Source organism: Plecotus auritus (genome assembly GCF_963455305.1).
Source record: "Plecotus auritus genome assembly, chromosome: 4".
Classification (NCBI taxonomy): Eukaryota; Metazoa; Chordata; class Mammalia; order Chiroptera; family Vespertilionidae; genus Plecotus; species Plecotus auritus.
The window spans coordinates 56,192,901-56,216,671 of record NC_137775.1 but is presented as its reverse complement, the minus strand read 5'-3'; the positions used below and the strand labels follow the sequence as shown (position 1 = coordinate 56,216,671).

General features: G+C 39.1%; 1 protein-coding gene across 4 annotated transcripts in view; it reads right to left on the bottom strand.

The window, feature by feature from the left end:
* Positions 1 to 233: 233 nt before the first annotated feature.
* RNGTT (RNA guanylyltransferase and 5'-phosphatase) overlaps positions 234 to 23,771 on the bottom strand; it is a 213,952-nt gene continuing 190,414 nt past the window's right edge. For 2 of the 4 annotated variants that reach the window (XM_080666813.1, XM_080666814.1), the window contains 2 exons: positions 6,799 to 6,922; positions 2,762 to 5,365 (listed from right to left, as the gene is read on the bottom strand). In XM_080666813.1, the coding sequence (XP_080522939.1) occupies positions 5,205 to 5,365; positions 6,799 to 6,922 (285 nt within the window). In that variant the 3' untranslated portion in view covers positions 2,762 to 5,204. Of the gene's footprint in view, positions 571 to 2,761; positions 5,366 to 6,798; positions 6,923 to 23,771 lie in introns of those variants that run through there. The other 2 variants (XM_080666815.1, XM_080666816.1) reach the window with 2 other exon arrangements.

The window sequence follows — 23,771 nt, the reverse complement described above, 5'->3', positions numbered from 1 at the left end:
GTGGCTTAATTGGGGTCCCTGTAGCCCTTGTCTTCATTGTGTATCAGAGCACACTGTAGATCAAAACTATGCAACGTTTCCCTGGCAGCTTTCAGGAGGGAAGCAGAACTTCTACAGAAACTGTACTGTTTCTTATTCCTTTAGATCCTGGAAAACAGCATTCTTTAGTAGCAGCAAGAACAACATCTTCACTTGCCTTCTCCACTCTACTAGTAACGACATGGCTAGAAGCACCAACTCACACCAAGTATTTATTTTTAAAAGTAACAAAAGCCTCAGCAGTTATCAAAGGACTTCTCTAGAACAACATCAGAAGCTGGGCAGGAGCAGGTGGGTAGGGAGAAGCAGCCTTCTAGTTTAAGATGCGGCAAGCTCAGTGAAACTGCATCAAAAAATTAGACATGATTAGAAACACTCCTTGCCTCATACCTCCCTCGGTGTTTCACAGGCACTTGCTTCCGATTCTTTCTGTGAGACGTTTCCCTCTGATGCACTCGTTTTCAGTGCAAAAGGCAAGAAAAGACTGGATGCTTCTAATCAGGATTAAATACAAGATGCATCAGAGATGGCCTGTGAAGAAATAAGAACTGTAATTGGTGCTTCTAGTATGATGAGGCTAGAACTGAGGGAGACAACAGCAAACACATCTGGACTGAGTCTCAACAGCACGTACAAAAGGGCATTTGAACTTACTGCCCTAATGATGACCGAGTGCCCACTATTGCCAAGCCCTGTGCTCTGGGTCACAGAGATGATACAGTCCCTTGTCTGGAGGGGAAACTAGGGAATACCATCACAAGACAGTGGGGGATCTAGGAGGGGATCTTATGACAGGAAGGCCCCCTTGATCCTGAGATTAAAGGAGGTTGAGGGTTTCTGGATATAGAGAGTAGGCATTTTGGAAAAAGCAAGGAGTCACACAGCTTTATGACAAAGCAGACATGAGATCGACACCTGCACATACAGGCTGAGGCCTTTTCTTAAAAAATATGTTTCCACTGATTTTAGAGAGAGAGGAAGGAAGAAGGAGAGAGGGAAGGAGGGAGAGAGGGAAACCTTGATTGGTTGCCTCCTGCATGCACCCCAACCAGGGACTGAACCCGCAACCTGGCCATGTGCCCCAACCAGGAATCGAACTGGCGACCTTTCATTGCAGGGGATACCAACCAACCAACTGAGCCACCTGGCCAGGGCTCGGAGGGCCTCTGCTGTCATGGGCCGGGACCTCTCACTGGGGAGGAAGACAGGAGCAGGTTTGCAGTGTTAAAGGATCATTGGGTGGCAGTGGTCTGAGGGAAAAACAGACTGTCTTCCAACCTCAAAGTTATGAAGACTAGTGACTCTCTTGGTGTGATTTGTTGTCAAATTCTGCTTTTCTGTGTTGTATTTGGCTATGCTTATTTTGGTACCTCACACAGCTGAGGGTTTCATTCTATTTGGGTAGCTTTAAACATTCGGATCATTTCATTTTTCACCTACACACCTTCTATCACAAGAGCACAATATGATCAAGTATTGTGAGGTAATCTTACTGTGGTCAACTCTGGCTTTAAAACTGACGTGCAGCTATGGGACCAGGGGCTGCTTCTTCCCTGAGACTCTTCCTGCCCCCAACCCACTTGCAAGCCGCTGCCTGGAATTTCAGCCACGCAATGATCCCCAACGCTGGCCCATGACAAAGTTTTCACCAGTTTGGGGTGAAATGTAGCAGCAAAGGACAGTGTAGCAAGTCTCATAAAACAAAATTTGTTCTATGTAAAGGTGTGCCCTGTCTTCTAAATTATGCCCTCCTTCCTTTTTGGGTGTTAAGCTTCCCTTTATTTTATGAAATGATGGCAATGGAATTTTTGGTAAATACCCTTTAATAGAGTAGCAAAACAGCTGCAATCCCAGATCTGTGCACTGATGTTTGGAAATGTGAACTTTCTGAACACCCTCCCCCTGAGTGCCCACCACCATCTCCCTCCAACACCACCTCCCTCGCCGTGCACAGTGGTCACCTGACACCAGAGTCCATGGGAAGGGCACATCCGGTTCACCAAGACTGACACCGGCTGCCAAAGCGTCAGAGTGGACAGCTAACAATGCAATAACCAGGACAATGTTGGCCCAGTATATAATTTTATCACTTATTTCATCCTAATTACATCTTTGGGATTTAGCATGTTAATAAAAATTTTACATTTCTTTTCATGGCCTCCACATCATTCACATTTAAATATTGTTAAGTAGGTAGTTAAGTAAGGTTCTAAAAATGTATTTACTTCCCTTTTCCCAACTTCATCTCCTTATTTGGGAGTGAGGTGTTAGATGCCTATTACCCAAGAAACAACTTCAATAGGCTGGGACCCTGGCCTGGAAGCATCTTCACGCAGGCGCTGGAACAAGTCTTTAGGAGAGTGCTGTATGATTCATCAGGTGCTGGAGTCAGGAAGACCCGTGTTTGTGTCTCAGTGCACAACCTACTAGTTGTTGCCTTAGGTTCCGTTTTCCCCCACTCTCCCACACTCCAAAAACAAAAGGTGCAAACTATATCCCCCAATGCCATTCAAATTTCTTGATCTCTCAGAAAGAAAAATAGAGGATTTTCCAAGTCTTATGCTAATTTTCAGAATGCGACACAACCAGATAGATTATGTTGGGTCTGGCTGACAGCAGCAAAATCTGATGCCAGCAATAGAAGGGGCATAAAAGCATCAGTTCAAAAGATACAAAGACATCATCACAAGTAACACAAAGTAGATACACTTTCTGTTATTTTAAGTCAGTAGTTTTATTACAATTCACACTGACACACATCAGAGAAGGAATGTCCTGACATTTTCTGAGCATTTCACAGAAAGCAAATGTAACCATCCAGGTAGTCGAGTCATCCACATGTTTCCAAACACAATGCAAAAGCTTTTATATGTGATAACTCAGAAAAGCAAAATTTTCTTATTCTTATCTACAAAATTTCAGTGTCAAAAAATGGGTATTGTGAAGTGGGCTGAGAAGGGAAGTGTTTCCCTCCTGATGTTCCAAATCCTGGCTCCAGGTCCCACCACTCCCCTCCCCTCTGACTTTCTAGATGACTCTTTATGATACTGCAGGTGATATGGTGTTCAGGGGCCACATGGGTTTACTTATAAGGCCAACTATTACACTTCACTATAATTGAAAAGAAAGGAAAGACTAAGAAAGTTAACTGCTGGAAAATGCACAATGGCAAGGAGAAAATATCTGGCTGTATTAAAAATGAGATGCTCTTTTCACATAACTCATTTAAAAGGTTACAATTACCATAAACATTTAACTCCATTAAAGATCACTGGCAAAAGCTTGCTCTTACATCAGCAAAAGGGCTCTGCATTTACCCAGGCTCAGGAGAAAGCGACATATGATATAAAAAGTCACTAATCCTGGTGAAGGAGGCATCAGACTATTTGGAGTTGCATAGGCGTTTTTTAGATCCATTTGTACAAGACACTATGGAACCTTGACAAATCTCCATCTTTCTAGTCATGTGACAGTTGGGTGTTTTAATTCCTTCAGCGCCCAAACACACAAGAGCATACCTAAAATGGCATTTTGGATAAATTCACTATACATTCCATAACTTTGGGACAACAAAGGGAAACACCTGAGCATGACGCTACTACTTCATATAGAAAAGCACTGCAGGAGAAAACGTAGTTTAAAAAACATTTACACTCAGGTGAATGTAAATACATTTTGGTTAACCTGTGCTATCACATATACAAATCTTGTCAGATATTCAGTCTACTAGGTAAGTCATTTGGATTTTCATTTCTGACTGCATTAGTAGAAGAATATACACTGCTGCATACACTCACATGTATATATATATGCAGAGATATGTATAAAACTCAAGCCATGAAAAAAATTTTAAATACACATACTTAAAACCTGTATCTCTAAAAATAAATACATTAGCCTCTAATCGGCTAATTCTCAGTTCCTTCAAAAACCAATCAGAACGTGGTTTCTCAACAATGGCAGATGACCAATTAGCTGCTCTTTAAATCCATTATCTACCAGTAAACATTTTAAAATTCAGACATACAACAGAAATAACATTCCCAGAAGAAAATGTACATAGAATCCTGGCTTTGAAAAGAAATGTCTTGGCTTCCTTGATGTTTAGTTCCTACAGATGCCTGCTCTGTGCCTCTGCATTACATGGCAGTGGGAAAGGAACTGTGTGCCAGCATGCTACCTACTCCACTCACACTACTTCCTGACCATGGGAGTCAGCTGGCATTTCTTTTGCTGTTCTGTTCGAGGGAACTCACACAGCACTGCTTGTGTTTGATATCACTCCTATAATCACAGTGAGTTTTGTGTGTTAATGTAATTTACAATGTGCTGATACCACTGAGGTAAAGCAGTAGCCCTGGCATTTTAAAAAATGTCTCCCAGGGAGCAATAGGGTAAAGGGTCTGGTGGTGTAGACCTAGGTTCTATAAAGAAACTCAAAACCCCGGCCAGAATGGACACACTGGAGATCTGGCACTGTAGATCAAACAACAGAAGCAGATGCAGATAGATACTCAGTGCTCTTCCTTAGAGAGGATGCAGTTCACAAAACGGAGCGTCCCTTTTTCCTTTTGCATGTCCACAAATAACTCTTAAAATGATAAGGCCAGACCACGCTGTTTAATATATGCATTACTTAACAACCTTGTCATTTGCTTTTGAACACAAGAATGTCAGATATGGAGAAAATCCATGATAAAGGATAGGAAGAATATTTAATGCCACTGCCTAAATTTTTTAAAAGGAAAATTTACCATAGCTGAAATACAACTTCTAAAAAATACAGTGTTCTAGGCGCTCACAGTTCCAGATTGCTAACTTTATAAGTTAAAGGTAGAAGTTATCCATATATAAACAAGGCCTCTTTTTCATTGATTTCAATCTTGTTCAAACCTTTGGATATTTCAATCTTCAGATTCCACAAGGTAAGGCTGGGTTTATCAAATATAAATAAAATGGTTAAATCCATGATGTATTTATTGTAGCACTAAGAAAACAAATGAGTCAAATATTTACAGCCTGGCTACAATACTTTTCTTTAAAAAAAATTTCAAATGTGTATCAACATCAAGCCACATTGTTTGTTGAATTTCTCTGGCTGCAAATGGGGCGACAGCATTTTTCACATTCATCTCTCCTCTCAATCCTGAAGTCAGAGGCAGGACTTAGGTCAAAGGGCGAGGTCTTTTGGGAGGTGGTGGAGGCATGAGCTCCGTGTCAGGATCCAGATGATGCTTTCGTTTCTGTCCCTGAGAAGCTGCACATCTGTCAATGAACTCAAACAGAATCTCCTTGGTGACAGGGTTTGAGATGCTGTTGCACACAGCTGTGGACAAAGGGAGACACGTGTCTCACGTGAGGGTTAATGAAGGCAGTGGACTCACCACAGGGAGATGAGAAAGGGGAAAGGTGTCCCTCCCATTATGCTAAACTCCCCCACTTTACTGACTTGAATGACATGCTTCGGATTAAACTATTCTCCTCCCTCCCCCACCCTCCAAAAGTTTTTCCAGTAGCTATTCATTACTGTACTATTAATTTTAAACTAAAACTTTAAGTACTTGGGTTATAAGCATGTATTCACTATGGTTTTCTGTCCCCCCAAATAGTTCTTACAGGATTTTAACCTAGCATAGTGCATCACATTATAGACCATACTCAACTAAAATTTCTACAAAAAACATGTGCTACAGCCCATTCTTTCTCACAAAACAGTCCACACTGCGAAGTATATAGCTCAGCATCAGCCACCATTCCCACTGAATAGGCAGGTTTCACTGTAGCTGGTAGGTAATATTATTTTAATAACTTGTTTGAAGTAAAATTACTAATTTAAAAAAGCAAATTTTCTTATGTGATCAAAATTTAGTACCGGTCCTTTTAATTGTATTTACCAATTTGGTTTTATGGGGGGAAAGATACTGGCTTAATTATTCCGATTTTCAGAATAAACTCATCTTGTTTGAACTTATCTGCTAGTTCCAACAAGAACCTTTAAATGTATAAACAGTAACTTTTAAGCTGCAAAACTCAAACTGGCAATTTCTGTATTTTCTCATAAGCTTATCGTTAATCATCATCACCACTGACTGAGCACTCTAGAAGTATGCGATTCTACTGACCTTTAATCTTGGTTTTTATCTTTTTTTCCAACTCCACTAAAAATGCAATCCAGGGCAACAACTGCCACTACTAGTTTACCTTATGAATCTGTGTTGTTCCCCATGACAGAAACTTACTATTCTGAATCCCCAAAGCATTCATACTGTACCCAAAAAAACACTCTAAATGAGAGCAGAGCAGGTGCAGCAGTCGCCAACCTTTTGGACCACCAGTTGGCGACCGCTGGTTTAGGGTGTTGTTTTTTAACAGCTTTCGTTTACTTTGTTCTCCATTGTTTGTAGAGCTATTTTAGGAGCTGGAAATTACATTTCCCCCTGATAATTTAGTCATTTACCATCTGCCAAACAATGGTTAGTTTTGAATAGAACTGAAATTATCATGACTCTTATTGTTCAATAAATTCAACTTGTATACAGCCCATTATCCTGCCCTTTAAACTTCCCTCTTGGCACAAGGGCACAAGCCCACAGGTCTATCTAAAGAGGAGAACCTACAAACCAACCAGAGCCAACCAGGGGCAGACCTGACACAACCTGATCCCAGCGAGCAAGGACGGGATCTAATGACTCTGCCCATCAAGAACAAGAGAGACAGCACATTTTGTTGTAACAAGCATTGGTAGGTTGTCACACTCACCCATGGCAGTGTTGTAGGCATTAGGAAAACTTTTGTCTGTTCTCTGTCTCATGAAGACCCAGCTGTTGTTCTCAAATTTGCATTCTATAATTTTGTTGTCATACTGTTTTAGATCTTTTGTCACCTGTTTTAAAAGAGAATTGAGGATAATATTTAAAACATTTGAAAGGATTTTAGCTTCCACTATGTGACAGACACATTAGGAAATGCCAAAAACATCTCAGGAACTCTTCATGCAGACCTCTTGGTCATGTGAGATGTCTAACCAAACCTAAGGCTATGGTACATACTCCCTTGTATCTCATTAATCTGACATTTTTATAATTGTGAAAAACAGCTGTCAATATATAGTAATTAAAGGAAGCTAAGCAAAAACCAGCCACTTTGGGGCCAAAGGCAAATGTGTTACCATAGGAATCAATGTCTTCAATATTGTCTGTGTCCCTATGGCTTTCAGAAATTGAATCTGTTGCTTACATTTCATCAACTTTCAGAAAGGTCTCACCATCTAAATTCCTATGTCAAAACCTAAAAAAATACCATTTAAAAGAAAAAGTTACACATAAAGAGTAACACTAGAATCACATTCAGGCAATGTGCATCCTAAATATCTTTCTTTTCAAGCAGCGATAATTAACCAAAAATCTAATCTTTAGGTTATTTATTACCCTTTCCATCCCTCCAAACTAGTATGAGGTTAGAGATGAAGCTACTTTTGATTTTACTTGGTAGATTTTTTGGCTACTTCACCTCAGATGATTAAATATGGATTACAACTTACTCCATCAAAGCTAACAAGTATCCATGGCAACTATAAAACCTTTTAAAAGATATTTCATCAGGCTGTGAGGATGGTTTTCATAAATAGGAACCTAAGCTTATCTTTGCAGTTTTCAAATCAAATGCCAGTCATGGTAATATTTTAATTCTGTCCTCATCTTTCCCAGCTAACAACTTTTCCTCACAATATGGTAGATTGCAATCATTTAACTTCATTAGCATTATTTGAAATGCTCTCATTTTTCTACCCACATATTCACTACCACCTAGGAATATGAAGGGAGCAAATTTAAAAGATGCTTTCAATTCACAGACTAGGCAGTGCATGTCTTCATAAAAGCTTTCAAATTGTATTCTTCTTCCCTTAATGAGTATTACACTTGATTGGACTATTAGCATTTTCAACAAATCCAACAGGTCCAGTACATTCTGTGGCTCTGGAACCAGACCTGCCCAAAACAGTGATGTTCCACTTAACAAACTTGCTAAATTAATTCTCAAGTATTCATTGTTCTAGTCTCAATTCTCCCCCGTTCTTTCATAGGGATCCATCTCTTTTAATTTGATACATTATCTATATTCAAGTATTAGGCAACTAATTCAGTGAGGAAACCTAGTTATGTTAAACCACATGTAGGATCAAACAGAAATAAGTTTCTGAACCTTTCATAGTTTCCATTTTCTAATTTCTAAAATGGGCAAAGGAATTCCTAATTTACTGAGATACTGGAAAAATAATAAGTGAAAGTGCCTGGCACACAGTAGCCAACTGGTAAACTTCATAATTAAATATAAAATTGGGAAGTGAAACATTGCTTATTTTAAAAAACTACCTTACAATGAAATTCATGAAAGAAACCAGGATGACGTGGAAAAGTACACTTTTGAAACAGCTGTCAAGAAAACTATACCATATGCATTCTATAAGAATGGTTTGCTACCCACAATATGCAGTCTGTACTTTTACTGACTAGCAATTGTAGTCAGTCTTTATCATTTGGCTAATCATTCTTGTGTTCCTGGTTTCAGAATTGCTATAAATTATGTGTTGCTCAATCTGACTACAGCAATTAAGACTATTATTAAGTGTCTGTGTATCTACTTGGACATGCACTAACAATCTGGAAAACAGAGCTTTTCAGAAAACGTATACACCTCCGCTACACTAACCTAACCTTATTTCCATGTTCAAGAACAGCACATTGCCCTTCATGATCACACCAGTTATATTGCCAAGACATACACACTGCAAGGTACTCAATTGATCAGATGGTAAAATATATTTAACTGGTGAAAACAATACCTACCATAGGAGCACAAATTAAACCAGTTTTCACTAATGGTCATATCAAGAGAATGATTGGCATACAGAGGAGGAGTTTAACTTTACTATCCAAATTCTAATTTTTTACTATGACAATACTCATCCTCAGCCTATTGCATATTATTATTTACTAAAACAGGACTCCATTAGGACTTCTATAATAACCTCTGGTTATCCTAGTCTGAGTTAATAAGAACTTGAAAATAATAAGAATAAACTATTTATAAATCAGGGTTTCACATCTGTACCTATAATCACATCTAACTATATTTTATTGTTGTTTTAAAAAAGAAGAGCAATAGACAGTGTTTTTTATATTGAAAAATACTTTTTCATGTGCCCATTTTATTGAGTACCACACTTGTAATACTCTTTGAATCTACCAATAATCTGGGGTTAAGAGACAGTCAAATGAAAGTGAATCTAATACCTCTGAAGATTTTAAATTAGCAGCTCAATGATAATACCTAGAATGCAGGGTCTAAGGCAGGTAGAATCACAGTTGTTCCACTCTGCACTGTTTTACAGAATACTTTTTGTAGTCTAGGTGGTTGGGCACACTACCAACTCACAAAAGGCAAACTATCAGTGTTGGCTAAACTGACCCGTGTGGATCCTGAGAAAGAAAACACCTACTAAAAAGGGCTCCCAGTAGCTAGATAACTGGGCTGAAATAAATAAATAGATAGATAGATGATAGATAGATAGATAGATAGATAGATAGATAGATAGATAGATAGATAAAATCTCCAGTCTAGTAGCCATTTCTACACGGGGGCCTTTCATGCAAACTGCACTTTAGGGAGAAGCCTGCACTGTGTTTCTGCCATCTGATTCAGCCCAGAGTTCCTGGAATCCTTTTTAAACCAATAGGACTGAGGCTTTTGCCATCCATCAAAGATGCACAACTCCCACCAGCTTCTTCACTGAACAATCAGGGCAGTGCCTTTTAGACCAATCAAACTGTGAGAATTTGGAGAACTCATTTGCATGAGGATAGACCAATCAGGGACCAGGGTTGGGGACTTCTGTGTATATATGTCAGTTCCCCTTTGGCTCTGGGAGCATACTTCCCCTTTCCACTGAAGACTGCATTTCCCTGGCTGGAGCCGAAACACCAAAGATGTCTCACTGAAGCAGGGCAGAGCAGACCAGCTTGGAGCAGAGTAGAGCTGTCTAGCTCAGTGATTTTTAGTCATTTTCATCTCATGACACATATAAACTACTAAAATTCTGTGGCACACCAAAAAAATGTATTTTTGCCAATTTGACAAAAACAATAGGTATAATTTTGGTTGTGTTGGCTGTTGCCTTTTTTTTAATTATTATTATTTGACAATCTAAGGGAAAAGAGGTCAGTGCCCCTGACTAAACAGTCAGGTATTGCATGTTTTAAAAATTCCTGGGGCACACGGGTTGAAAATTGCTAGTTTAGCTAGAGAGGGGCCTAGCCCCAGGGTTATCTCACATGTATCACAATTGATCTGCTTACACTAAATAAAGTTTCCTTCTTCACTGCACCCCAAATTGGGGATTCCTGTTGGTGCTGAATTGGTGCCAACAACCATGGGTTGGCACCTGCACAGAGCCGGCAAAGACACGTTTCTAGTGGGACAAAAGCCTCTAGAACTTACTGCCCTTGCTCTGTGCCAACTGTTTTCTTATCAAGAGCTCATCCTTCTTTTAGAGAAACTGCACAGAGGCTTGAGGGGAGGGAGATTTCTCTGAACTAATTTGCTCTGGAGACACTTTAAAATAATAAAAATCCTTAGAATTAGAAAGGCACCAGTGAGTTGTGGTTGTTGTTTTTTTACTTTCAATTTTGAAATAATTTTAGAGTTACAGAAACATTGTCAAGGTAGTATAGAGTCCCAGTATTTCAGTCACACCTAATGTTCATATTTTACAACACCATTAACTAAACTACAGACTTTATTCAGACTTCATCAGTTTGTCCATTAATGCCTTTACTTGTTCAAGGATCCAGCCCAAGAAACCTCATTGCATTTAAGTGTCACGTCTCCATGTTCTCTTCTAATCTGTGACAGTTTTTCAGACTGTCCTTGGAGAGTACTAGTCAGATATTTGTAGGATGTTCCTCAGTTTGGGGTTTTTTGATTATTAGACTGAGGTTATGGATTTTGGGAGAAAATGCAAGAGAGGTGAAGTGCCCTTCTCACTGCATAATATCTGGGGGTATAGGTATCAACATGGTTTATTACTGGTGATGTTTAGCCTGATCACTTTGTTAAGATGGTATCTGCTAGGTTTCTCTGCTGTAAAGTGACTGTTTTTCTCCCTTCCATACTCTATTGATTAGTTACAAGTCACCATACCCAGCCCCACTCAACGAAAAGGGAAGTAAGCTCCACTTCCTGGAAGGAAGGGTATCAAAGACTATGTGGACATTTACTAAAACTACCACAGAAATTAGTAACTTTCTCTAGAGCTATTTTAAGGCTATACAAATATCCTGTTTCTCCTTAAAGTTTCACTCATTAATTTGAGCATTCATCCGTGACTCCTGCCTACAGCAGTCATTACTGTGGTGTCCTAATGAAATATTCTCCTTTATCCATTCCTTCTACATTTATTACCTAGACTTTCTGTAAGAAAGATCTGTCTCTTCTCCCTCATTTATTTGCTTATCTATATCAGTATGGACTCACAGATATTTATTTTATTCTTTAGTTTATAATAAAATACTATTGTCATTTATTTTGTTGCTCAAATTGTTCCAGTTTTGGCCCTGGCTACTCTCTCAGGTTGACTCCTGTGTCCTTTTAACTTGCTTCCACTCTCACTTACAAAATAAATATATTTTTAGCATTTACTTTCTGTCAACACAAGATATTACTCCTGGCTCATCTTGTGTTTTCTCTGCTCCCAGGTTTAGAGTCAGGTCTGGGGTCCTCTATCAGAATTTTATAGTCTACTATGAAACAGTCCACCACAGAAGTATTGCCACTACTTGTTTTAATCAGAATTTAAAATTATTTTTGAGAGAAAGAGAGGGAGGGAGAAAGAGAAGGAATGAAAGTGAGAATGAGAAGAGAGAGAGACAGGGCGGTGGGGAATGACAATGAAACTCTAGATATGATACGTTGGTAATTAGAGGTTTCCACCTCATCTTCTGTGAACTGCTCTCTGGCACTAAGTTACATGGGCCATTTTTTTCTTTTCTGAAGTTATAATTTTACATTTTGATAATTCAAGTTCTAGTATAGTGTGACAGAAAATATATTTTTAAAATGTATCTTGATTAGATGAACTCAAAGAAAACTCTTATTTTTATGTAAATAACTTCAATTTCTAGTACTAACGAAGGCAGAGAAAATAAAATGAGTCAGAAATAAAATGGAATTATATGTTTTCCCTATGGTATAAGACTAATACAAACATATTAAATCTGAATTATTAGACAAATAATCTTTTATAAGATTATGGCCATGATATATTATGTTTAGAAAGTGTATCCATTTACTGGAGGAAGTAGAGCATTTGACTAGTTGCCCTTTAAAAATATGCCAGACTCGATCTACCACTTGAAACACAAGTTCCTCCACTAAAATCTACTTATGTTTGTGCCTCTATAATGAAGAACTACTGTGTAAATAACACACTTGCATTTGCTAGGTTAGAAACACAGCAGCAGGGAGTCTCTACCTCATGTATGGAGGGGGTCTTCAAGCAACTGTTCAACTAATGAAAACAGCCAATAAAAAGAAAGCAGCTAAAACTCTGTCTTTTTTAAATCCTAAAAACAAGTCATAACTTCTGGATATGAATCTTTGAGTAACCTATAGTTTATCACCTTCTAATAAAATCATTTAGTCATAGTTATTCAAAATATAATAAATCTTCATATAAAATAACTGGACAGCCCTGGCCGATGTGGCTCAATTGGTTGGGCGTTGTCCTGTGCAATGAAAGGTTGCTGGTTTGATTCCCGTTAGGGCACATGCCTGGGTTTGAGGCTTGCTCCCTGGTGGAGGGTGTGCAGGAGGCAGCCAATTGATGTTTCACTTTCACATCAATGTTTCTTTCTCTCTCCTCTTCCTTCCTCTCTCTCTAAAAGTCAATAACAAAATATTTTTTTAAATCCTATATAATAAAGAGTTAATATGCTAATTAGACAGAACAGCAGAACAACCGTCTGGATGAAGCCAGGGCTGCAAGGGCCGGCCAAGGCTGCAAGGCCGCCGAGGCAGCTGGGGCTGCGAGGGCCAAGCCCCTTGCATTAATTTCGTGCATTGGGCCTCTAGGAGACAGATGAAACAACATGTTAGTAATGGTTATTAGCGGATGATGGAATTAGGAATGATTTATTTTCTTCTTTGTATTTTGCTGTATTTTCCAAACTTGCAAAAGTATACATATTTAACTTTAAAATTTTTAATATTCCTAAGATAAACCTTGTTTCAATAAAAATGATAAAACATAAGGTTGGCTTTTTCCTCTTTTTTTATTAAATTTATTGGGGGGATATTGGTTAATGTGATCATATAGGTTTCAGGTGTGGGTTTCTATGTTACAAGATCTGTATATTGCACCATGTGCCCACCACCCAAAGTCAATCTTCTCCTGTCACCATGTATTAGGACCCGCCTTCAGCCCCTACCTCCTTCCCTCTAGCAACCATTACACTGCTGTTTGTCTTTAAATATAGAGGTATAAAACAGTAAGAAGAGATAAACATTTAAATAGAAAACAAGCCCTAACCAGTTTGGCTCAGTGGATAGAGCATTGGCCTGTGGATTAAAGGGTCCCAGGTTTGATTCTGGTCAAGGGCATGTACCTTGGTTGCGGGCATATCCCCAGTGAGAGGTGTGCAGGAGGCAGCTGATCGATGTTTCTCTCTCATCGATGTTTCTCTCTATCCCTCTCCCTTCCTCTCTGTAAAAAAATCAATAAAACATATTAAAAGAAAAAAAGAAAACAAAAAGTCTTGGGAAAAGGATCTAAGTCCACAGCTCACAAACTGCAATGAGAACACAGGGCATTGCAACAAACTCACAGAGGCACTGTGGGGTATTTTAAATTTTTAGGGAAAGACGTGTTGGACACCATGCAAACTACTAGCTGAAGATAGTTCACAGTTTTCATGTGAGATTCCTTTAGATGGCATTATATCTTTGCAAAGCTGAGTGTTTGGCATTTATTGTGATAAAAACCAAGTATCACAAAAATCAGTGGGGAACAGTAAATGAGACCTGTGGTGTAGGATCTGACCCCAAGGTTTGAGAAGTTATGCAGTCCTTACCATGTGCTAAATAGTTAGGACATAAACACAAGTTGATTGGATCTATCCACTTCATAAATGGCACCTGTTAGGTATTTCTTGTGGTTTAGAGGTACTGTGTATGAGGCAAAATCAAGAAAGTTTCACAGCCTCTGTCCTAAATCCTCTTCATTCATCCTTTCCCAGATCCTAGTCTCTGAACCCACACATAGCCTTCTAGCACTTAGTAGAAACCAAACAGAGTAGTAAAAAACCCTGCTTGAGATACAGAAAACAGAACTGGTACAGAATGAGAACTTCAAGTTAATTTCATTAGTTTGATTTAGATCACTAAAATATGTACCCCTCATTGATCTCCCCATTATCAGTACAGTACCCAGTCCAGGGTAGAGCCTCAGGGAGAGTGTTCACTGAATTCAAGAGAATCATGAGCCTCTGGTTTATCAAACAGTTTTCCTGTTGATGGCTGGTTAAGTAAAGTAAGCTAGCACTAGCTCTAGCCTTACTCTACCTCCTTCCTCCTTTCCACTCCTCCCCTACCCCAACCCACCACCAAACAAAACAAAAGGTTTAAATATCTTAAATATCCTCAATTTGTCATTTGAATAAACACAATGCATTCGTACTCTCTATTTCTGGTGCCTAAGGTGGAGGTGATGCCATAACCAGTCTTTGCTATCATGGTATTAAAGGCAGCATATCCTCTTTGGCAGTGAAGAACAAGTAGAGGAAAAGGAAAGATAAAGGAGGATTTCGTGTCCTCACCCCTTTTATTGGTCAGGCAATATCAACCATGTCTAGAACTGCATTATTCATCTTTATATAAGTAAATATTAATAACTTACTTATTGAGCACTTAGTATGTGCAAAGCATTATAAATCCATGATCTACATGCATACTCATTTAATTTGCACCACAACCTTAAGAGGTAGGAATTATATTGCTGCCCTTCAAAAGGCATGGAGACTAAAAGCTTAAAGTAGTTAAATATCTCACTGAGAGTCATAGACCTAAAAAATGAAAACAGCCAAGTCTCATATATAGGTCTTCCTGTCCAATGTCAACATGCCATTTCATACCCCACTAGTTATTACAGAGCCTGGCACTCTGTGGACAATAAATACAGAATGAAACAAACAAGGTTATTTTCCTATCCAGATTTTGCCTGATATTGGATACAGAAACTTCTGCATATATAAGCTTAAAAACAATCATGTGAAAAGACAAAGACACTGGACCTAACTCAGCCACCGTACTAAGCTGTAAAACTATCCTTCCTGCCATGTGACAAAATACTGAGCATCCATGTGCCAGGCACAGGTTTGTAGATTGGTGATACAGACACAGTCCCTACTCTTTAAATGTATAGTCTAGGAATTAGTAAATAATTACCAATTATGATAAAGGCTATGAAAAATAGGCTATATAATAGAGACTACTGCAGGGGCAAGATACTTGATTTTAAGTGGAGTAGTCTTGAGGAGATGATATTAAGGTTGAGATTTACAGGATAAGATGCCAGTTTATAGAAAGAATGAAGGTAGGGAGAAAGAGGGGGAGGGAAATAAGTAGGAGTGCAGGGATACACACACTTCAAGAAGTGATTAACAGGATGTCTGAAAGCCTGAGGTGAAAACCGTTCTTAAGATATTAAAGGAACAAAAAATAATGTTCTGTAGAAGCCTTTGAAAGGGGTCCCACATAAGCCTGAGTCATTCTCAAACTCTTTCTCTTATACCCTTTTATATCACACTAGAGGCCCGGTGCACAAAATTTGTGCACAGGTAAGGTCCCTAGGCCTGGCCTGTGATCAGGGCCAGTTGGGGTCTTTTGGCTGCTGGCTAGGGCTTTCCTTCCCTGGCTGCTGGCTGCCGGCTGGGGCCTTCCTTCATTCTGCACTGCCCCCTGGTGGTCAGTGCACATCAGAGCGAGCAATCGAACTTCTGGTCTCTTGATCAAACTCCCGAGGGGACACTTTCCAGGACCCCTTGGGGGATGTCTGACTGCCGGTTGGACATCCCTCTCACAATCCTGGACTGCTGGCTCCTAATTGCTCACCTGCTTGTCTGCCTGGTCGCCCCTAACTGCCCCACCCCCGCCAGCCTGGTTGCCCCTAACTGCTCCCCGCTGCCAGCTAGGTTGCCCCCAACTGCCCCCCCCCCGCTGGCCTGGTTGCCTCCAACTGCCCCCCCCCCGCCAGCCTGGTCACCCCCAACTGCCCCCCCTGCTGGCCTGGTTGCCCCCAACTGCCCCCCCTGCCGGCCTGGTCGCCCCACGCAGCCTGCTTGTTCAGTCATTTGGTCGTCCCTCACTAACCCCCCTGCCTAGTCGCCCCATGCAGCCTGCTTGTTCAGTCGTTTGGTCGTCCCTCACCCCCCTGTCGGCCTGGTCGTAGGCAGCCATCTTGTGAGGGTGTGAGGATCAATTTGCATATTACCTCTTTATTATATAGGTTGTACAGTCTAGCTGCCTATATGTCATCTTTATTTGAATGTCTCATAGACTTCTCAAGCCCAACATGTTCAAAACTCAACTCTGCATCTTTCCCCAAATCTATTTCTTCTCTTGTCTTCTCTACTTTAATAAATGGTAGCTCCACTCTCTCTGCTTCTCATGACAAAAACCTTGGTGTTTGGCTGATCACTTTCCCTTTTATTTTCCCTCATATTCAATTCATTACACGAGCCTACCAATTCAACCTCCAAAATTTATTCTGAATGTGTCTATATGTCTCCTCTCATGCTGCCATTATCATAGTCCAAGCCATCACTGTCTCTCAGACTCCTGCAACAGCTTCCACACGAGTCTCTTCTACATTTTCCCATCTTGTCCATTCAAATTCTAGGTTTTTGTGAATCAAAAATCTATTTTCTCCTTTTCCCTAAGAATCTAGGCTCTAAGTTGAAAAAATATAAAAGGAGGCAAAAGCAGACTACACTTGTGGACACTTTTACTTCTTGTGTAATAAACTGTAATTAAGGAATTATTTCCAAGGATTGCATTCCACTTGGGAGAATTGGTGGGTGGAAGATGAAGTGATATGTGATGGGTGAAGGACAGAAAGGCATAATATATTAGGGCAAGCACAGTGTCTATCAAGTTTCTTTTCCTTCCCTTTCCAAATGCACACCATTCTGACCTGCATCATCGCTGCTGTTTGCTATTCTAGTTACAGCACAAACCACAAATCCATAGCAAATTGCAGAATTTCTCAATCATTAAAGATTTACAATAGGTTAATTTTAAAATGGGCTGCACTTCACAGCTGCAAAGCTTTTGTCTGATTTCTAGACCAAATGAGAAGTCATTATTGGATTGAACAATCTTTCCATGGACATGACTTACAAAAGGAAAAGGCCATGTGGACAAAACAGGTAACTCTGCCAGGTAAGGTGAGGTAATGCTAATGGCTTACTAAATAGACTATCAAACAATGGCATAATATACCGCTCCCTGTCTGTTTAGCACCGAGCATGATGAGAATTATAAGTAGATCATGGATTCAGTGCGTGCCTGGGATAATAAAAACAATACAGAACCAAGGAAAGCTTTACAATCGACCATTAACATGGAGAGGAGGTTAATGTGCAATATGTATGTCTAACACTTACTTTTCTTTCCAAATGGTTTTAAGTGTGATGCCAAACTTCCTGATGTTGCTTAGTTTTTTAAGATGCCTTTGTCACAACCAATGCAAATAAATAAGTCATAAAGTGTATCTGTCAGACTGAATTTGATAGATGTTCTATCTACTTCTGGGAGTAACAAACACCTATCTTAAAGTCATTTCAATGATCATGAAATAGCCAGCTTAAAGTTCACAATATACTGAATCTAATGTTTCAGCTAGGCAATTCATTAAGATGTCAATGCATAGTTCAAATTTACCTCAGTGAGTCCTTCATTTACTTTCTCAGGACTTGCTAACAATTTGAATCCAATAATGTTAATCTTTAAATTTCTTTAGCAATGTGTCCAATTACATATAAATTTATTTCCTTCCTCTCACCCATTTTAAACCCAACTATTCAACTAGGCCCCTTTTAGAGACCTCAAGAGAACTGTCCTCTACATAGATCTACATGGCATGTGGCAATAAACCAAATGCTACAATAATAAGTGAAGATTTCTTTCCTGTTCTGCCTACCACTTAGAACACCAACAAAAATGCTGAAGTTCTTTCCTTCTGATCAACAACTCTACAAGATAACTCAGTTTGCTCTAGCAGCACTAACAGGAACCAAAACCCACAGACCCATTCACCTTTGAATCATTAGTGTGGATACACAGAACTGCTTGGTTTAGTGATAAAGCTCTGGTGATGACTAGGACCTCCCAGGATTCCTTTCTCTCAGGTCAATACAGGCTCCCATTGTGATCTTCTAAACACAGTGACCTGCCTCTATTATGTCCAATTGGCAATTTAGTCATTCTTTTACTCTTGCCATGCACAATGCATTCTACTTTCAGATATGCTTTCTCAACAACTATATTTCTTCTTCTTTGAGAAAGAAATCCTGGAGTTATTGACAAAGTCATTACATAAATACAGAGTGATAATAACACTGCTCAGAACCCTAGGAGATCCTATTTTCTGCCTCCATGTACTCTTTGAATGACATTCACAATGGGATTTATTTAAATCTGCCTCATCAGCTCCAGGTATTGAGGATGTCAAAAACCATTCAGAAGATGTTGAAAGTTTGAAAATGATTATAATAAATTATCTGCATCAAGTTCCACACTCCCTAAAAAACTTCCTCAAAAAATTTATTTTCCCAAAGCACATCACAGTTAGCCTTCATAAAATCCAGTATTTCAGAGCTGATAGAAAATTTTGAGCTCATCAAATCAAATACTTCTACTCTGAAATATTCAAGTACTAAATGCATCTCCCATTATCTTTATTAATTAGTGTATCTTTATTTGTGACATTCATGCATTGAGAAGATATAAAACCAGGGGGAAGGAGCAAATTCATTATTTTGGTGACTTGTACTCAAAATGAACTTAACGTTTTTACCCAAGCTATTTATTTTCATCCAAGATTTTAAAAGAAAATACTTTTAGAATTATTGACTGAGGGGTTTGTTTTCTTTCCTTCATGGGGAAGGGAAGGGGAGAGAACTAACATTTATTAACTATCTGCCATGTAGCTGCACTGTGCAGGGCACTTTTATATACATTATGCTTTTTTTAATAATAAGGAAATTAAGGGTCAAAGTATTTAACTGTTCCAAGGCTGTGTTTGGATCTAGAACTCTAAATCACATTGCCTCTTGGTAATATCTAGGAAATCAATATACTAGGGGAAAAGGAAAATTTTATTACTGTTGACTCATAATCAAGAAATTACTAAATAGTTAAACCAAAGAGCTAATGGAGTTTGTAGTCACCATAATGTAAAACAGATATGTGGACTCTAGAGGTCACGTTAAGTTTAATGCAATATAATCTTCTAAAACAGAAATGAACAGAAATACAGGCTGCATGTGAGAAAAATAAGCAGACAACAAACAAATAAACAAACAAACACCAGTCTGAAGTGCCACAGGTTTGCTAATACTAGTCTGAAGAAAGAAGTCTGGAAAGAAGTAAGGAGGAACGAAGTGAGAGAAATCTCAAAATTGGGTAGGAGAAGACAAAGGAAGTTAGTTCTAAGTATCCTAAGCCAGGCCTGTGAAATGGAGATAGAGAGCTTTTCAGTTGAGTAATAGTCAACAAAGAAAGATTCCCAGTGATGATTAGAGCTGTGTAATTTTTAGTAGGCTCTAGCAATTTATAAGTCTTTTCTGTCCTGGTTTATCTGCTTTCATTTCCAAACTTGGGGAAAAAAAGCATCTTTGCAAAGAATTATTCATGTATCTAACATGAAAACAAAACAAAACTGGCTATTATCTAAAGATTTCTACATTCAAATATCTAATTGTCCAATCTTTGAGAGATCAGAATTGTCCTAATTCCCAATTCCTGGAGATTTCATTGGAAACCAGCTTAAATTTCTCATTTGGTTTCCTCCCTTGCCCACCCCCCACACTTCCTTAGATTATTGTCCTATCTTTGGTGAGGATAATGAGAATGTCTCCTAGTGGGAATAAAGAACAAAAATCAAAATAACATGGGCAAAAAGTCCCCCTATCTTTGGACATTCACCACTCAACTGTTCTTATCAAGCCTTCTGAGAGTCTATTCTGAATAAGGTGGCTGTGGTTACCTATCAGGAAGGAAATTATTTTCTAGACTACAGTGCTAAAGGACTTGGAATTAAGTCTGAGGATAAATAAGGTAGGTGGCTTTACATCTTTTCTCTAAAAATAATCTAACACAATCTTGGTGCTTAATAAAAATAATATATCAAGTAAGCAGTATGCTTGGCAGGGATGCTTTTATTTATTTATTTTTTAAATATATTTTATTGGTATTTTACAGAGAGGAAAGGAGAGGGATAGAAAGCTAGAAACATCGATGAGAGAGAAACATCGATCAGCTGCCTCCTGCACACCCCCCACTGGGGATGTGCCCGCAACCAAGGTACATGCCCTTGACTGGAATCGAACCCGGGACCCTTCAGTCCGCAGGCCGACGCTCTATCCACTGAGCCAAACCGGTTTCGGCAGGGATGCTTTTAAATCATCAGTATTTTATGAGACATTTTCACACTAGCATGCCTCCCTCCAATGTTTAAGTCAGCTCAGTTCCATGACCATCAGAAATCACTGCGTGGGTCTTTGAAAAGTGCTCCTCCCACCAATGCCATGCTGTCTGTGCCTTTGCCAACTTTTAGGCCAGTACACCTGTGACCCTGAGCTCCTGTAGCTTCCTTCCACTGAGGTGGCTGCCATGCCAGCAGCGCACTAGCTACACAAGGGTCTGCTCTAGACAAATGACAGTACAGGAAGGATGTTTGTTTTCCAGGTTTATTTAAAATCGGAGAGAGCGTTGGAAAGTAACAAGCTGGAACACAATATAGCATCTCCTTTGTTTGCCAGCTGCCACAGAAGACCTGATGATCACTTCTCAGTACTGCGCTGTGCCCAGAGGCTCCAAATTATCACTGCTTTAACTGTCTTGCTACCACACTTCAGATGTTACCACAATCATTTCCATTTTTGCTTTCGGAATATTCCAGGAACAACAGTCCTTTGAATCCTACCATCTAATTGGTGCTAAATTTACATGTGGTCATGCTTCCCCAACTTTGGTGTTAAATGGATATTCTAGTCCTCTTCTGTCCTTAGGAAAGGGGTTGGGGTAAGTCCCTGTTTTAACTACCGTATCACTAGCACCTGAAAGCTGTGTAGCCCCACTCCATAGCCTGCTGATACCAGAACAAAGAGCTGGATTTAATCCCAAATTAAATCATGAAATATGAACTCAAGTTACACTGGCTGACAATGGTATGGCAAGTTAGAGAACAGAGCAGAGTGAACATTGGGACTTTTTTTTTTTTTTAATTTGCCTTGAAAAAAGAAAAAGTAGGTTATTCTTAGTCGCATTTCTTTTTGCTGGTTTTGTTTTTTACTGACTTGGTTTTTTGTGCTTAACTAACTTTTTAGAAACCAAAATCCAACAGTGAGAACAATTATGTTGATAATGCCAGGAAATTTGTTTGCTTTGTTAAATTGAGCTTCAAAAGCACTTCAATTGAACATACATTTGTGATCACAAGTAATGCCTATTCTTATACCCATTTAAAATGTTTACTTTATTACAGCTTATTATAAATGTGAGGCTGAAATGCAGCACCATGACTGCTCAATTTCCAGGCCACAATTTTATGATAATCATATGAAATGTATTCATGTGTCAACAGACAGCCTAACAATGCCCAAATGGGGTTGTTCTCAGCTCTGTATTTCCGAAGGACACACAGTTCTATGCTCCATAGCATTAAGACACTGCTACAAGCAGAACTCTGAGAATTTTTAACTTAGTTTATAACATGTACTATTTGACTATACTTACTCAGTTTAATTGTTACTATCTTAGAATACAGGTGAGCTCCTACAAGAAAACGGATCCTAAATACCCAAACATGAATGGGATAAACAAGTTAATGACTTTATTTTATGGTTGGATTTATCTTTTTAAGGCAGCCTTCAAGTACCAGAGGGAATGACACTGGAGAATTCCTCTGTACTTGATGTTCCTACTGCATGTGTAAATACCTGGAAAATACCTTCTGTCCCCCTGGCCCCGCACATGAGTAAGCAAGCACATATGCAGATCCAATAATGGGAAATTGATAATGGATCTTGAGGTGCCCCTGGCTCTTAAGTATTGGTTTCTCTGTAGCTCTCATGAGGAGGCTGCCCTGGCAGGCAAACCCTCTTACTTATCTCTCCCATAGTCCCCCTTAGGCACAACATGCTGGCAGAGAAAAGCTTAGGCTTGACTTAATAATTTCAGGTGACATATTTCTCTAGAGAACTGAGCCTATTTTACCAGCTCCTGAAATATCAAGATATACTGTTTTAGAGTATAATTCCTTCCTCTTACCTTAGATGATAAGATCCTTGACTGCCACATCCCACTGAACACATAATAGGTGCTCAATAAACGTTGAAAGAAAAAACTTAGGTGAACATTACACAGATAAATTATTAGAATGACATGAAGATTTCAACACATTCCAGCCACTATTAAATTCTTTTCATCCCCTGGACTGACCAGGCTCTCTTGCTGTATACCTCTAATGGCAGGTATGTCATCTTCTCTTCCCTTCTGGCTAGCCACTTCTCTTTACCAGGGTCACTCTCTCTGGGAGGCCTTCTCTAATGCCACAGATTCTTGTGCTTCTTTGAGACACTTTTATACTACCTTATTATTTCATTATCTTAGAGGGATGACCTATTGAAATGTCTCCTGCTTGACAATAAAGCTCAATCAAGATGAACTTTAATACTGTGTGTAGCACATAGTAATAAAATTGAAATTTTCACTTGCATATACATATAAAGTTATGTACTTTGAGCCTGAAAACCAAGCCAAACCAAAATAGAATAAGCCCAATCTAATTACATAGTCATATGGGTAATTAGTAGTTGAATCAACCACAGCTCTCTGAGTAGAAGTCCCTCTAAACCATGCTGCCACATAAAATTAGGCTCCTCCTACCTTTTTGGATGTGGTTATGATTTCCAGTCAAAAAAGGACCAGGATGTTAGCGATTGGTGGAAATGAAAGGGGAAATAGGGAGCAGAAAGAAAGCAAGTAAACCGTTTACCAAGCACTTTTATGTCAGATATGACATACAAACAGACGAAATAGTTAATGCATGCTACTGTATCATATTCATTATAAACCAAGAATTTTATGCTTCCTAAAACATAAAAGATAATGACTCATTCACCCAGCATTTATCAATATTGTTCACAGTAAGAAAAAGAGATAAATGTGTCATTCCCTTTTGCATCAAGTGTCCAAGTAGGAGAAGCACTATAAATATGCAAATTTTAAATGTTAGTCATTTACATAGTTCCACATATAGGAACTCAAAGGTCTTTATAAGCATTAACCCTTCACATTCTTGTGAGATATCTGCACAAAATTCCTATTTTAAACAGTGACTTAGTACCCTGTAAATAAAAGTGAAAATACGATAGGTTTCAACCTTCCTGTCTGCC